Source organism: Microcaecilia unicolor, chromosome 11, assembly GCF_901765095.1.
Source record: "Microcaecilia unicolor chromosome 11, aMicUni1.1, whole genome shotgun sequence".
Classification (NCBI taxonomy): Eukaryota; Metazoa; Chordata; class Amphibia; order Gymnophiona; family Siphonopidae; genus Microcaecilia; species Microcaecilia unicolor.
The window spans coordinates 34,726,790-34,742,846 of record NC_044041.1 but is presented as its reverse complement, the minus strand read 5'-3'; the positions used below and the strand labels follow the sequence as shown (position 1 = coordinate 34,742,846).

The 16,057-nt window shown below is 46.8% G+C and overlaps 1 protein-coding gene across 1 annotated transcript in view; it reads right to left on the bottom strand.

The window, feature by feature from the left end:
• The window catches only part of PPP1CC (protein phosphatase 1 catalytic subunit gamma), a 67,956-nt gene that overhangs the window by 15,466 nt on the left and 36,433 nt on the right, over nt 1–16,057 (bottom strand). The window contains exon 4 of the mRNA XM_030218587.1: nt 9,896–10,000. Within this exon, the coding sequence (XP_030074447.1) occupies nt 9,896–10,000 (105 nt within the window). The remainder of the gene's footprint in view (nt 1–9,895; nt 10,001–16,057) is intronic.

Sequence of the window (16,057 nt, the reverse complement as noted above, 5' to 3'; positions counted from 1 at the left end):
AGCACATAACTAGCAGGCCCAGATCATAAAACCCTGGAACAAAAACCAGTAGTCTCTTCTGGGACTTAAAAGTATCAGGGCAAGCAAAGAAAAAGGAGAAATTAAATCTTACCTGCTAATTTGCTTTCCTTTAGTCCCTCCGGACCAGTCCAGAAACAGCGAAGATACTTACCTGTAGCAGGTATTCTCGGAGGACAGCAGGCTGATTGTTCTCACATGTGGGTCGTCGTCGTCCACAGCGGCCCCAGGACAGAGATTTTCTAGTGAAATCTAAAAGAGCTTTGCGAAAGCCAGCAAAGCACGGGACGGACACACTGCGCGGCCATCTTCTCGCCCGCGCGCGTCCGTTCCCGCCTCAGTTATATCAAAAGCAAACAATGAATAAAACCAAGTCCAAAGGGGAGGTGGGCGGGTTGCTGAGAACAATCAGCCTGCTGTCCTCGGAGAATACCTGCTACAGGTAAGTATCTTCGCTTTCTCCGAGGACAAGCAGGCTGCTTGTTCTCACATGTGGGGTATCCCTGGCCACCAGGTTCACTCAAAACAACAAAGAAAGGTCAATTGGGCCTCGCAACGGCGAGGACATAACTGAGATTGACCTACGAAGAAACAGCTGAGAGTGCAGCTTGGAACAGAACAAAAATGGGCCTAGGGGGGTGGAGTTGGATTCTAGACCCCAAACAGATTCTGCAGCACCGACTGTCACGTCGAGTATCCTGCAGTAATGAGATGTGAATGTGTGGACAGATGACCATGTCGCGGCCTTGAAAATTTCTTCAATAGTGGCTGACTTCAAGTGAGCCACTGACGCTGCCATGGCTCTAACACTATGAGCCGTGACATGGCCCTCAAGAGTCAGCCCAGCTTGGGCATAAGTGAAAGATATGCAATCTGCTAGCCAATTTGAAATGGTGCATTTCCAGACAGCGAATCCCTTCCTGTTGGGATCAAAAGAAAAACATTTGGGCGGACTGTCTGAAGGGGCTTGTCTGCTCCACATAGAAGGCCAATGCATGCAACTGACGTTCAGCAGGGCGGGTATGACAGGGAAAAAATGTTGGCAAGACAATTGACTGGTTCAGATGGAACTCCGACACCACCTTCGGCAAGAACTTAGGGTGCGTGCGGAGGACTACTCTGTTATGATGAAATTTAGTATAAGGAGCATGGGCTACCAAGGCTTGGGGCTCACTGACTCTACGAGCTGAAGTGACTGCCACCAAGAAAATGACCTTCCAGGTCTTCAGATGGCAGGAATCCAGTGGCTCAAAAGGAGCTTTCATCAGCTGGGTGAGGACAACGTTGAGATCCCATGACACTGGTGGAGGTTTGACTGGGGGCTTTGACAAAAGCAAACCTCTCATGAAGCGAACAACTAAAGGCTGTCCAGAGATAGGCTTACCCTCTACACGATAATGGAAAGCACTAATTGCACTAAGGTGAACTCTTACGGGGTTGGTCTTGAGACCATACTCTGACAAGTGCAGAAGGTATTCAAGCAGGGTCTGTGTAGGACAAGAGCGAGATCTAGGGCCTTGCTATCACACCAAACAGCAAACCTCCTCCACTTAAAAGAGTTAACACTTCTTTGTGGAATCTTTCCTGGAAGCAAGCAAGACTCATAAGACACCCTCAGAAAGACCCAAGGAAGCAAAGTCTACACTCTCAACATCTAGGCCATGAGAGCCAGGGACTGGAGGTCGGGGTGCAGAAGCACCCCCTTGTTCTGAGTGATGAGGGTTGGAAAACACTCCAATCTCCACGGTTCTTCGGAGGACAACTCCAGAAGAAGAGGGAACCAAATCTGATGCGGCCAAAAGGGCGCAATCAGAATCATGGTTCCGCGGCCTTGCTTGAGTTTCAGCAAAGTCTTCCCCACCAAAGGTATGGGAGGATACGCATGCAGAAGGCCCATCCCCCAATGAAGGAGAAAGGTATCTGACGCTAGCCTGTCGCGAGCCTGAAGTCTGGAACAGAACTGATGGAGCTTGTGATTGAGCTGAGTGGCAAAAAGATCCACTGAGGGGGTGTCCCACTCTCGGAAGATCTTGTGAACAACTCTGCAGTTGAGCGACCACTTGTGAGGTTGCATGATCCTGCTCAATCTGTCGGCCAGACTGTTTACGCCTGCCAGATATGTGGCCTGGAAAAGAATGCCATGACGGCGAGCCCAAAGCCACATCTGGACAGCCTCCCGACACAGGGGGCGAGATCCGGTACCCCTCTGCTTGTTGACGTAATACATGGCAATCTGGTTGTCTGTCTGAAATTGAATAATTTGATTTCACAGCCGATCTCCGAAAACCTGATTCCTGGAGGGACCAAGCTCCCTGAGTGTGGAGCCCATCTACATGCACTCCTCACCCCAGGAGAGATGCATCTGTGGTCAGCACCTTTTGAGGCTGAGGAATCTGGAAGGGACGTCCCAGGGTCAAATTGGATCGAACTGTCCACCACTGAAGGGCATTGTGAAAATCGGTGGACAGTTGGATCACATCCTCTAGATTCCCCGCAGCTTGATACCACTGGGAAGCTAGAGTCAATTGAGCAGATCTCATGTGCAGGCGTGCCATGGGCATCACATGAACTGTGGAAGCCATATGGCCTAGAAGTCTCAACATCTGTTGAGCCGTGATCTGCTGAGATGCCCTGGCCATGGAGACGAGAGACAGAAGGTTGTCTGCTCTGGTCTCGGGAAGATAGGCCTGAGCTGTCAGAGTCCAGCAGAGCTCCTATGAATTCTAGTTGTTGAACTGGAAGAAGGTGGGACTATGGGTAATTGATGACAAACCCTAGTAGCTCAAAGAGTCGAATAGTCATTTGCATGGACTGTAGAGCTCCTGCCTGTGAGGTGTTCTTCACCAGCCAATCGTCGAGAGATAAGGGAACACATGCACTCCCAGTCTGCGTAGTGACGCTGCAACCACCGCCAGGCATTTTGTAAACACCCTGGGCGCGGAGGCAAGCCCAAAGGGCAGCACACAATACTGAAAGTGCTTTTTTCCCAGACGGAATTGCAGATACTTCCTGTGAGCTGGAAGTATCGGAATACGAGTGTAAGCATCCTTTAAGTCCAGAGAGCATAGCCAATCGTTTTTCTGAATCATGGGAAGAAGGGTGCCCAGGGAAACCATCCTGAACTTTTCTCGGACCAGATATTTGTTCAGGGCCCTTAGGTCTAGGATGGGACGCATCCCCCCCTCCCCATTTTCTTTTGCACAAGGAAGTACCTGGAATAGAATCCCAGCCCTTCTTGCCCTGGTGGAACGGGCTCGACCACATTGATGCTGAGAAGGGCGGAGATTTCCTCTGCAAGTACCTGCCTGTGCTGGAAGCTGAAAGACTGAGCTCCCGGTGGACAATTTGGAGGTCTGGAGATCAAATTGAGGGAGTACCCCAACCAGCACAGGTACGTTTATGGCAGCTATGCTCAGCTGGAGCCAGTCAAAAGCCCGTCCCTTGCTTTTGCTGGGGAGCTGCAGGGGCCTGTCTGGGCGCACGCTGTTGACGTGAATGAGCGTGCTGGGGCTGAGCCTGAGAAGGCTGTCGGGAAGGTGGATTGTACCTAAGCTTATTCTAAGCATAGGGAGCATTTCTCCTTCCCCTGAAAAAACGTCTACCTGTTGAGGTAGATGCTGCAGGCGCCTGGTGGGGGAGTTTGTCGAGGGCGGTTTCCCGCTGGTGGAGCTGCTCTACTACCTGCTCGACCTTCTCACCAAAAATATCTCCCCCGGCAAGGAACATCCGCAAGCCGCTGCTGGGTCCGATTGTCCAGGTCAGAGCACGCAGCCATGAGAGTCTGCGCATCACAATACCTTGAGCAGCAGATCTGGATGCAACATCAAAAGAGTCATAAGCACCCCTGGACAGGAATTTACGACACACCTTCAGCTGCCTGACCACTTCCTGAAAAGGCCTGGCATGCCTTTTCCACCAAGTCCGCCAGTTGCTTAACATTGTTCCGCATGTGGATGCTCGTGTAGAGCTGGTAGGACTGAATTTGGACACAAGCATAGATGACTGGTAGGCCTTCCTCCCAAAAGACTCCATAGTCCTAGCTTCTTGCCCCAGGGGTGCCGAGGCAAAATCTCTAGTACTTCTGGCTCTGAGAGGGGAATCCACAACCGCAGAGTCATGAGATAACTGCGACCTCATCAACTCAGGTTCCCTATGGATCCGAAATTGGAACTCTGCTTTCTTGGGGATGGTGGGATTAGATAAAGGTTTCATCCAGTTCCTCAGCAATGTCTCCTTGAGGACATTATGCAGAGGGGCAGTGGATGACTTTAGGTGGTGAAGGATAGTCCAGGACCTCAAGCATCTCAGTCCTGGGCTCATCCTCAGTTACCACAGGGAAGGGAATGTCCACAGACGTTTCCTGGACAAAGGAAAAAGCTTCCTCTCAGGTGAAGGAGTGGGATCAGAAGGAAGACCACAAGACTCCTCGGAAGAGAAATATCTGGGGTCTTCCCCTTCATTCCAGGAGGCATTCTCCTCGGTATCGGACAAGAGTTCAAGAACTACAGTCCGAAACCGGGCCCGTCTCGACGCTGAGGAGCGATGTCCTCGATGGCGATGTTGAGAGGTCGACTCCCATGCCAGTGGCGACGAAGCTCCCTCCATCGACGTCGACCTGGGTGGCAGCCGAGGCCGATGCCGCAAGCGGTACCGGCGTTGGAGACCTCACCACAGGCCCTGAGCCAGCCACCACTTCCATCGTCGGTACTGGAGCCGCAAGCACCCCCGGTACCGGAACAGAGCGTTGCAGCAGCCCTTCCAGAAGTCCTAAAAGAATGGCTCGGATGCTCTCCTCCAAAGTCGCTGTTGAGGAAGGCTGGGAGGCCGGTGCAGGAGTCGAAGTCAGAATCTGCGAAGGCCTGGGAGGTGGTACCGGGCTGTCCAGAGATCGACGCAGCAACACCTCTTGTATGGAGGAGGAGCGCTCCTCCCGGCGTCAACGCTTTCTGGGTGCCAAATCCTTCGACGCCCCACAGCTCCCGGTACCGTGCCTCAGTACTGGAGATCTCACCACGGGCAAGCGGCCAGCCGTCGCCTCACTCAACAGCACCGGCGGCGCAAGCACCCCTGGTACCGGAGAAGGCCACAACAGCTCCTCCAGGATCCCTGGAAGTACGGCCCGGAGGCTCTTGTTCAGAGCGGCTGTCGAGGAAGGCAAGGAGTCCGGCACCGGTGACGAGCTCAGAATCTGTCCGGGCGTGGAGGCGGTACCGGGCTGTCCATAGTAGAGCACATCGACACCTCCTGAATGGAGGGCGAGCGGTCCTCCCGGCGTCGACGCTTAGTGGGTGCCGATTCTTCTTTGCCTTCGCACGAAGCAGGTACCGGTACCGAAGAGGAGGACGTCGAATCCAAACGCCTCCACAGGGCTAGGTCCGAAGAAGGTCGATCCCGGGGGGGAGGGGGGGGGGGCTGTACGGCAGGAGCCCAGAGACCCTGAGCAAACCTTCCTAGACAGTAAGTACCCCAGCCACTGATATACTCAGTTATTATCGTCCACCGGAGTGGATCCAGTGGCAGGCCCTTGGGTCAAACTGGATGTCCTCAGCCACAATAAACTGCTGCGCTCCGGCATCCGCAGAAGCAACTGCATCTGCAAGGAATCCATCTGTGGAGACCACTGGGACAAAAGGCCTTGTGTGCTCTGGCCCAAGGTACCGCCTCTATCGCTGCTGCCATCGAGCCCAAAACCTGCAGATAGTGTTGGGCGCAGGAAGTGTGGCTGCGAAACAAGGCCTGAATCTGATCCTGAAGCTTGCAAATTCTGGACTGAGGAAGAAAAATCTGACCCTGAGCTGTGTCAAATAACACCCCCAAGTACGCCAGGGTTTGGGAAGGCATTAGACGGTTGAGTTGATCACCCAACCGAGGGACTGCAGGAACTGAACTACTCGAGCTGTGACCTGCAGACTCTCCTGGTATGACTTTGCCTGAATCAACCAGTCGTCTAGATGCGGTGACTGAACTGAAGTTGCACCAGAAGAAGGCTCGACCGGCCCTGCTGGAGCAGTAGGAACCGCTGGAACAGCTACCTCCACCGTTTCCAAAGTGGTACCATACTTGCAAGTGCCGGAGGCTTCCCCCCCCCCCCCCCCCCGACACTGACATACTAAGCAACGGCGCAGCTTCTCGGTCATTGAGCGGCTCCACAACTCCAGTTTTTTTCCCCCCAAACAAGGACGACCCGATGCTGACAGCTAGAAAAATCTCTCCCTAAAGCACCCAACTCGCACCACCAGAGCTGCTGTGCTGTTCAAGAATTTTTTTTTTTTAAACAGCTGCCTCTCCTAAAGCTACAGTGCTCTCCTCAGCCTAACCTGTAAGAACAAACGCCAGGGGACCACAGGAGGGCTAATGGGGGAAGGACCCGTTTTCCTCCCGGGTGTAGCACCCCAAGGCTGACTGAAGTGTGCACCGTACCCAGTCACCAGAAGCCAAAACCAAGGGAGCACAGAGAAAGCAAACACAGCTCTTGCCTTGAGTCAGTATTCTCAGTCTCCAGCAGGTGGAAGGAGGTGAGCCCTTTAGTCTTCTTTCTCTATCCTTTTTTTTTTTTTGTTTTGGCTTTCCTAGTACAAAAAATAAAATTTATATATCTATATATCTATCTATATATATATCTATATCTATCTATCTATCTACTATAATAAAAAGCACCCTCAACGTTCTGAAGCTGACTCCGTGGCGTCACTGAAGGGTTCGTGTGTAACCATCCGACTCACCATCTCTCTCTCTGCCCCGCCCTCGCGTCAAAACGTGATGACGTCGAGGGCGGAGCAGTGGGAGTGAAGAAGTACGCCAACACCACATCACACGCATGACGGACAGACACGAGGTGAAGTTTATCCTGGTGAGTGCCCGTGGCTGCGTAAGCCCCCTGCCGTTGTCTGTCAGCTGGTGGACGGAAGCAGTGTGTCGTTAGGTTCACAGCGATTAGCACCTCCCCCCCGCACCTCGGCAGAGACCTGTCTGAATTTTAAAATTCGTACGGAGGGGGCGTGGAACTGGAAGGGAGAGACGACGACTGTGGAACTGGGTGGGAGGGAGAGAGGGACCCTGGAACTGAGTGGGAGGGAGAATGTGAGGGTGGGGACGATCTTGAAGCTCGGAGGGAGGGAGGGGACGACTCTGGAACTTAGATGGAGGGGGGAACCCTGGCACACACACTCGCTCTCACACACACACTCACTCTCTCAAACATACACACTCCGAGGAAAACCTTGCTAGCGCCCGTTTCATTTCTTCGAGAAACGGCCCCTTTTTACTCGTATATAAAATATTATATATATATATATATATATATATTTTTTTTTTTAACTAGGAAAGCCAAAAAAAAAAAAAAAGGATAGAGAAAGAAGACTAAAGGGCTCACCTCCTTCCACCTGCTGGAGGACTGAGAATACTGACTAGGGCTAGATGGCCAGGGCTCTTATTGGGTCTCTAAAGACAGAGTTCTCAGTCTCCACCTGCTGGAAGGAGTGCATAACCATCAGTTCCTGGACTGGTCTCGGAGGGACGCTAAGGAATAAAGGTGTTTTTAATATTTGTTTGAAACTATATGAGAAATTGTGAAGCGCTGCGTACGACTGGTAGCGCTATAGAAATGATTTATAGTAGTAGTAGATTCCACAAATCAGAAGTACTCAAATTCAGTTACTTGGTATAGATTGATTTTATATTCTTGCTCTCTTTGCACTCTCAGACTTCCAAACTTCATATTGTAAATGAGTTTAGTTGCAAACACCTCTGAGCAAATAAGAACATTTGAAGGCTGCTAGAAACACATTAGCTTATTCACACAAATACAAGACTATATAGCCAATCCAGTCTGATCATCCACACAAACTACACTCATGTTTTACTGAATTCTGATATTGTCCTCATTGTCACTGGAAGGCTGTTCCACACATCCATTACCCTTTCCATATAGAAATATTTATTTTGATTACCTGTCACCCCCTTTCACCCTTATGTCATAACTTCCTTTCAACTGAAAAAGGCCACCTCCTGTGCATTTATACGTCCATATCTCCCCTATCCCACTTTTCTTGTCATGTGTTCAAGCTGTATCTACAAGAGCTCAAGCTGTTCCTTCAAGAGTTAAGTGAAAAGTAATGTCTCCACCTCCATAACTTTTGTTTAAAAAATATTTTTAAACAAAAGCAATACTTGAAACTTACTCTTTACTTTTATTTATTTTATTTATTACATTTGTACCCCGCACTTTCCCGCTTTCATGTATTTACTTTTCTACACTTCTATCACATATTTCAGCTGATGGGCATGTTTTTGAAAGCTGTCGTGAAAGAACCGCACATCTCATCCCTTCAACCAGTGGTTCAGAGGAGTCCTTTCCACCTTTTCATTCAAGTTGAACAGATACCCTGAAAGTATTCTTTCAATTTTGGAACAAGATGGAAATCGAATGGCACCAAGTCTGGGCTGTATGGCGGCTAGGATCAGACTGCAAGACCCATCTTTGCAATTACCTCTGCAGTGTTTCATGTTGTGTAAGGCTTACTGGTGTCATGTTGCAACAAAGTTTCCTTTATGTGCTTCCGAACAAAGTTTTCAGGATTGCAATGCAACACTTTCAGTGATTCTCTTTGTCAATCTTTCTTGTGCGAGAGTCATCTGTTGCTGTCACAGGTCGTCCAATTTGTATTTGATCACACAAAAATCAGTCCATCCCGGTCCACAATCTTTATATTTTTTTTGGCTCAGTGATGCACAGTACTTGCATCAACAATCATCACCATAAACAACCTGCATGTGGTGGTGAATTTAAGTTAAAAGGGATGCCAACAGTCAAAAATTCAATCACAAGAAACTGCTTAGATTGCAGTGCTTCATTTCACAAGAAAATAGTAGGACAGCCTCTTCACAAAGACCCTTCTCACCAACTGAGGTGAAGAGTATTTCAAAGAACAAGTGAACACATGTAGCGCATCAGTACTTCCACCTGTTGTTGAATTACGGAGGTGAGGCATTACTTTTCATTTAACCCTAAAGAAATTCTAAATGTTTAGTAAAAAAAAAAAACCACAAAAAATTATATATATACATATACATATATATATATATATATATACACACACACACACATATACACAGAGAGAGAGAGAGATCAAATGACATCTTCAGACATTACAAAATATAGCACTTAAGACTGACTCACAAGGCATATTACTCGCAAAGCTCATATTAGCCCTCTCCTCAAGTCACTTCACTGGCTCCCTATCCGTTTCCGCATACAGTTCAAACTCCTTACAAGTGCATTCACTCTGAAGCTCCTCAGTACCTCTCCAATCTCATCTCTCCCTACACTCCTCCTCGGGAAATCCGTTCACTGGGTAAATCTCTTATCTGCACCCTTCTCCTCCACCACTAACTCCAGGCTCTTCCTTTTATCTTGCTAAACCATATGCTTGGAATAGACTTCTTGAGCGAGTACCCATACTTTATCATTCCCACCTTAGTAAGTCCCTATCTCTTAATTGTCCTGTTGTCTGTCCTAATTAAATTGTAAACTCAGTCGAGCAGGGACTGTCTCTTCATATTCAAGTGTACAACGCTGAATACGTCTAGTAGCGCTATAGAAATGATAAGTAGTAGTAACTTTCTGAAGTACAATAAAAATATATTTGTATATACTTAAGATGCATTTATTCAAAACCCTTCAAAATACTACACTCAAGGTGGGCTGCTTTAAGCAACATCGTGCATTTAACACAAAGTAATCCAATGTTGCTTTTTAAAAATTTCATTTCTGGTAAAGGATCCAATTTTTTTTTTCATCTTCCAAGCCATGACAAGCCTACTTTAGAAGTCCATTAATACAATAATGATTTCAAATTACAAAAAACGTACCACATACCTCCATGACAGCAGAATATTTTCTCATCTACTATGGCTGCTATTGGTAAACAGTTAAAGCAATCTGTAAAGGTTTTCCACAATTTAATGTTGTATCTTCTTTTACCTGAAAAAGAAATTATGTTTCTAAAATCTATATAACCGAGTTCTTAAGGGAAAAAAAAAGGTTAACTTAATGAAGAGACACTACACAAAATTTTACAGTACTTTTCCATGTAGAAAAGATTTGCAGCTTTACATAGAAAAAATATCCTAAAGACATAATTTAGAGCGCAATGTATGAATTATAAAGTTGCAGGAGAGGGTCTAAGGAAAAGTGAAGGGATTGGAATGCAGGAAGAGGTTATGTTGCTATTTTGTATGTCAGGGATACACGTACTGGAACCTGCGTGTGTGTATGGGATGTATTATTATATTGGATCATGGGGAGAGTTGAATGCTGGACTGTAAGTTGCCTCAAGTTGCCTAAGAAAGGCGATGTATAAAGTGGAATTAATATCAGGTAAGACCAAATTTTACCTTAATTTCCTTTCCTTGTTTCCTGTTACATCCCCCATACCAGCAGATGGTAACACAAATATAGAAAACAACAGGATATAAAGGCCATATGGCCTAACCAGTCTGCCCATGCACATCTTTGTCTTCCTCTCCCTAACAGATCCTATGTGCTTATTCCACGCTTTCTTGAATTTACATAGAGTTTGTCTCTACCACTTCCACCGGAAGGCTGTTTCACTCATTAAACCACTCTTTCCATAAAGGAACATTTTTTTAGATTAATCCTGAGTTTATCATCTTAACTTCATCCTATGACCTCTCATTCCAGACTTTCATTTCAGTTGAAAGGTGACTCACCCACTGTGCATTTATGTCTCCATCATATCTACTACTACTATTTAACATTTCTATTGCGCTACAAGGCATACTCCTCTTTTCTTCCAAAGTATACATATTTAAGCCTTATTCCCACTGACCATTTTAGTAGCTGCCCTCTGGGCTTTTAGATGCGATCTCCAGAATTGTACACAATGCTTTAAATGGGGCCTCCCCAAATGTTTATACAAAGGCACTATCACTTCCTTTTTCCTGCTGTTCCTCTCCCTATGCACCCAAGCTATTGCCTTTTCTACCTGTTTGGCCACCTTAAGATGGTCAGATATGATCACCCCCCCAAATCTTACATGCAGAGACATACTTCACCCCCTATTTTGCACTGCTCCCTCGGGTTTTAATGATCCTGGTTTTTTTTAGCGTTGAATCTTAAGCTGCCAATTCATGGACCATTCTTCAAGCTTTGCTAGATCTTTCCTCATGCTATCCACACCATCAGGGGCGTCTACCCTATTACAGAGTTTGATATAATACGCAGACTGGCAAACCTTACCAGGCTGCCCTTATACAATATCACTAAGATGTTAAAAAGAGCTGGTCCAAGGACTGATCCCTGCAGCACACCACTTGTACCATCCTGTCCCTCAGCGTGAATTCCACTGACCACTATACTTTTGTCTCCTTCCACTTAAGTTTCTAACCCAGTCTTCTTACATTAATTGCCCACACACACGCTCTGACAGGATACCAAGGGACCCTTCCTCCAAAAGGACCTTTGATTTTGGTCAGACTCCAAAGAGCAGTCCGAAATCAGACTCGTACAAATACTCTTCTGGAGAGACCAGTCTGCCCCCCGCCTCAGTTTACTAGGCTGCTGGCCAGGATTTGTGTGGGAGCACTGAGGGACAGTAGTCCTCCTGTTCTCCGAGGAAGCTTCTTCTCCCAAACAACAAACACTGTCTCAACCGACGCAGACTTCAATGCTCTCTGATGTGTCAGTGTTGATATATGGTGAACAGGCATGGAAGCAAGAAGCAGAAAATAATCTCAAGCCCTCAGAACAACTGGCGAGTAAAACGACCTCTGCTGGGCCAGAAGCTTGCTCAACTGCTCATGTGAGGAGGACTACTTTCACTCAGGTGTTGAAATAAGGCTCCAAGGTACTTGAGAATTTGCGAGGGAAGAGGTGACTCTTGGCAAAGTTCATAACCCAACCTAAGCTCTGCAGAAGATACGCAAATCTGGCCATTATTGCTTAATAATCCTTCTTGGAGTCAGTTTGGATCAACCAGTTGTCCCTGTAGGGGTGAACCTCAATTCCCTCTTTGTGGAGGAAGGCTGCCACCAGAACCATTACTTCTTACTTTCCAGAAGTCCTGGGAGTCATCATTAAATGAAGCTTAAAGCATTGATTCTTTTACCATTGTGGTTGCAGAACTTGCACTGGAAGATTTGCACTCTTAACAACATCCTGATCCCTGATGCAGGCACTTGCCAAAACACAAAAGTCGAGTCTTTAATTACTTCCTTCACATTCTGGCTCTTACTTCGTTGTTTCATCGGTGACCCTCTACATTACTACTGCTCCAAGTGAATCTTGGAAGCAGAATCCAACCAGAGCCAGCAACAGGCGACTACCACTAAAGCTACTGATTGAGAGCAGCCACAATTAGGTCAGAGGACATCTGCTACAAAGGCCACACCTGACTCCAATAGAACTACTTCTGCTAAAAGTGCTGCGACCAGTGAAGAACTGCCTAGGCTACAGAGCTACCTAAATCCAAAGCACTGAGGAGGTGGGTCTGCTGGAGTTAACAGTTCTACCTTTTTGTCATTGGAATTCCTCAGAGCTGCACCCCCTTCCGGAATAGTGGTCTTCACGGTAACTGGTGTACTAGGGCACATAAAGAAAGAAAGAAAGATCTATCTAAACCACGGCTGTCCAACCTTGGTCCTCAAGGGCTGCAATCCAGTTGCATTTTCAGGATTTCCCCAGTGAATATGCATGAGATCTATTTGCTTGTACTGCCTCCATAGTATGCAAATAGATCTCATGTATATCCACTAGGAAAATCCTGAAAACCCAATCTGAGAGGGCTGAGGTTGGACACCTCTGGTCTATACTGTCCTGAGGGGATACAATTTGCTTATCAGTATGGATTATCTCAGAACTAGATCTGGAGCCTTTTGCTCTGCAAAAACCATCTGGGAAAGAGCTATATGCAGTAGGGAGGTCTATGAGGCATCTGGAATCTTTCTAGAAAAGTACCCCCACCCAATATCAGCTGGTGTACTATCTAGAAATACAACAAACTGATGCTACTACTCAACTACTCTTCTTCTTACGAAAAACAGCCATACCATTAGGAAAAGCTCCCCGACTCTAGCAAACTCAATCCCGTTGGGGGCATCCTAACCTGAGAATTCCCTGAAGAATAAGGAAGGAATCTGGGAAGAAATGCCAATTAATCCCCCCCCAGGGGTCCCTGGAATGAGGGCTTCCAGGGGCTCCTAGGCCATGAACACCAAGAGTGCTTCCAAGGTTCTGGGGTCTGGTGGCCCAATAGTACCTGATGAAGGCACCCTGTAATGGCCCGACATAAAATTGGGGCCCCAATGGCAAAAAAAGGGCCTATGGGAGACCCAAAGTTCAGAGTGGCAGAGGGTCTCCAGCTGAACCCACATCTCTTCACTAGGAACCTAGCCCCCCCCCCCCCCCCCGATAGCATGGTTTGGGGACAAAATTGCTATAGTTCACTGAAATCAGCAGAGCTGCAGCTGAACAGAGGCCTCAGGGATTCCCTCAGGATCAGCATGTAGCTCTGTGGGACTCCCTAAGCCACCTGAGAATTCCCCCCCCCCCCCTCCAAAATCACATGTGGGTCAGAATAAACTGGAAGCACTACTCACCAGTCAGTTCCTGCATCATCTGCACAATGGAGGGGGGTGGGGGAGAAGGATCCCTGCCACTGCCTGGCTTTCTCCAGAAAAAGGTCCCCGTCCTAGCAGGCAGGCTCAGGGTAATCCCTATGGCATGCCTGAGTAGGCCTGTTGTCAACTGCAGCATTCTGCTCAGGAGAGTACTCACCCCCTCCCCCCCCAACCCCCCCCCCTTTATTCTCTGACATATTAGTTCTGGTGAAAAAGTATCAATTCAGACTTCCAAGTAGCTATCTATCTGGCCCATGCCTTTAGTGTGGCCAGATAGATAGCCTTAAGAAGTTTACAACCCTAAGGTTAATACTGAAAGAGTCAAATCTTGTTTCAGAGTGGCCATGGTGGCACTAACATACAGTCCTATGCAAAAAGATCATGTGCTGGATGGAGGTGCCACACAGGCATCATTCACAGTCCCAGTCCCTGCATAACATAACACTTCAGTAAGTGACCAGTGTCAGATTTAGCACCACTTAAACCAGATTAAGGAGGGAGTCTTAGTATGTCACTGGAGGAGGGACACTTGCTGCAATGACTGAACTTCTGTTCTGGGGGAATGGGGTAGGGTGATGGAGACCATGAAAGCATAAAAGAAAAGGGATAGTGAACCAAGGCTGACAGAACTGGATGTTCAAAGAAAGAAGAATCTGTAAGACAGAAAGGTAGTCGATTGGTTCTGGTGAGGATGTAATGTTAGAGAGGGGTGAAAAAAATACAAGGATGACAACCACTACCAAAACAACAGAAGCTTGTAGAGCTAAAACGCTCTTGGTCTTGCACCTGAACTGATGGAGGTGATGTATCTGTTTTGAACTGCTGTGACATCAATAGAAAAGCCTTAAGTGACATAAAAAAAAAAAAAATAAGTAAAATTTTTTTACCACTGCAATAAAACAAATCAAGACAGTTCAAGTATGGTGAGAATGCATAAAAATATTCCACTTGCATTGCCTTAACGGCATGCTACAGTAAAAAAAAAAAAAAAAAAAACCCCAAAAGAAAAAAGCATGGAGATCAAAATGACTGCAGCCTGTTCAGTGCCGTCTTGTCAGATCTTGACTACCATATTCTGTGTTAGGTAGCAAAGATGAAACTCTGATCTACAAATGTTGACACAGGAACTGAAAGCAGGCATTTCCCCCCAGTTCAGTCTAATGTTTCAAATGGGAGAAGCAGTCGAGTGCATTTATAGTAGTGTGCCAGATCTACCCAGCATCCTTTAAATCTGTAAAGTCCAAAAGAACTATCATTATTGTCATTGTTAAGGAATTGGAGAGCAGGGGGCATGGGGTTGCCAGATTTATACAAGTACAATCTGGCCTGTTTAGCTCGGCATTTAGGGGATTGGTTCCTTGACAGGGAGTACTATACTCCAGAAGGTGCTGAAGAGGAACTTTTTGTCCCCTGGCAATTCACCATAGCGTTTTATCACCTTTACGGGCTTTATGGAAAATTCTCTCCTCCTATTGGCATCTCTCACCTTCAGTCTCTGCCCTTTCACATATCATCGAGAATTCAGGATTTCAACTGGGCCTATAATGTTCTCTTTAAGAAATGGAGAGACTTGGGAATAATTCGTTTAGAACATGTGTTAAAACCAGATAGGGTGAAAAAATCAAATATTTGGGAATCTATCTCTCCCCACACTTAGAATACATACATAAAATCAACTTAGAACCTTTGTGGGAGATGACAAGAACAACCTTAATGATGTGGCAAAAACTTACCCTTTCACTCTTTGGTAGAATTGCAATATACAATATGATTATAGTGCCGAGATGGACGTATATAGTGCAAGTGTTATCGTTATTTATGACCCGTAAAGAAGAACTAGACCTATATAAACTGTTAAAGCAATTTTTATGGAATGGGAAACGAGCTCGAGTCAGTATGCAACAAACATATTTGACGAGAGCAAAAGGAGGATTGGGAGCACTCAATATTAAATGGATATCAGTAGCGGGGTGCATGAGGCATATTGCAGATTGGTTTAGAGGAACGTCACATTTCACATACCCAGAAGCAGAGTGTAAGATGCTTCAGGAGGTACATTTTAGTTTTTGGTTGCACGCAGGACCAAGTAAGGTGACAACACCAACATATCTTAAACCATTGTTTCTTCCACTTCAGAAAACATGGGTATGGTTAAGTAAACTCCTTGGTCTTAATGGGAAAGTTACGCCCTTCCTACCGATTGGAGGGAATCTAGATTTCCCAGTGGGGAGCTCTTCTTTAACATTTTGTAAATGGAGGGCAGCAGGCATTTTCTTTTTGTTTCAAGTTTTGCGGAGGGATGGAACGTTAAAGTCCCAAGAGGAATTACAGGGCTGCCAGGGGATGGAGATAAGAGATTTCTTGGCATATGAGCAATTAAAACATTATATTCGGTCCCTCC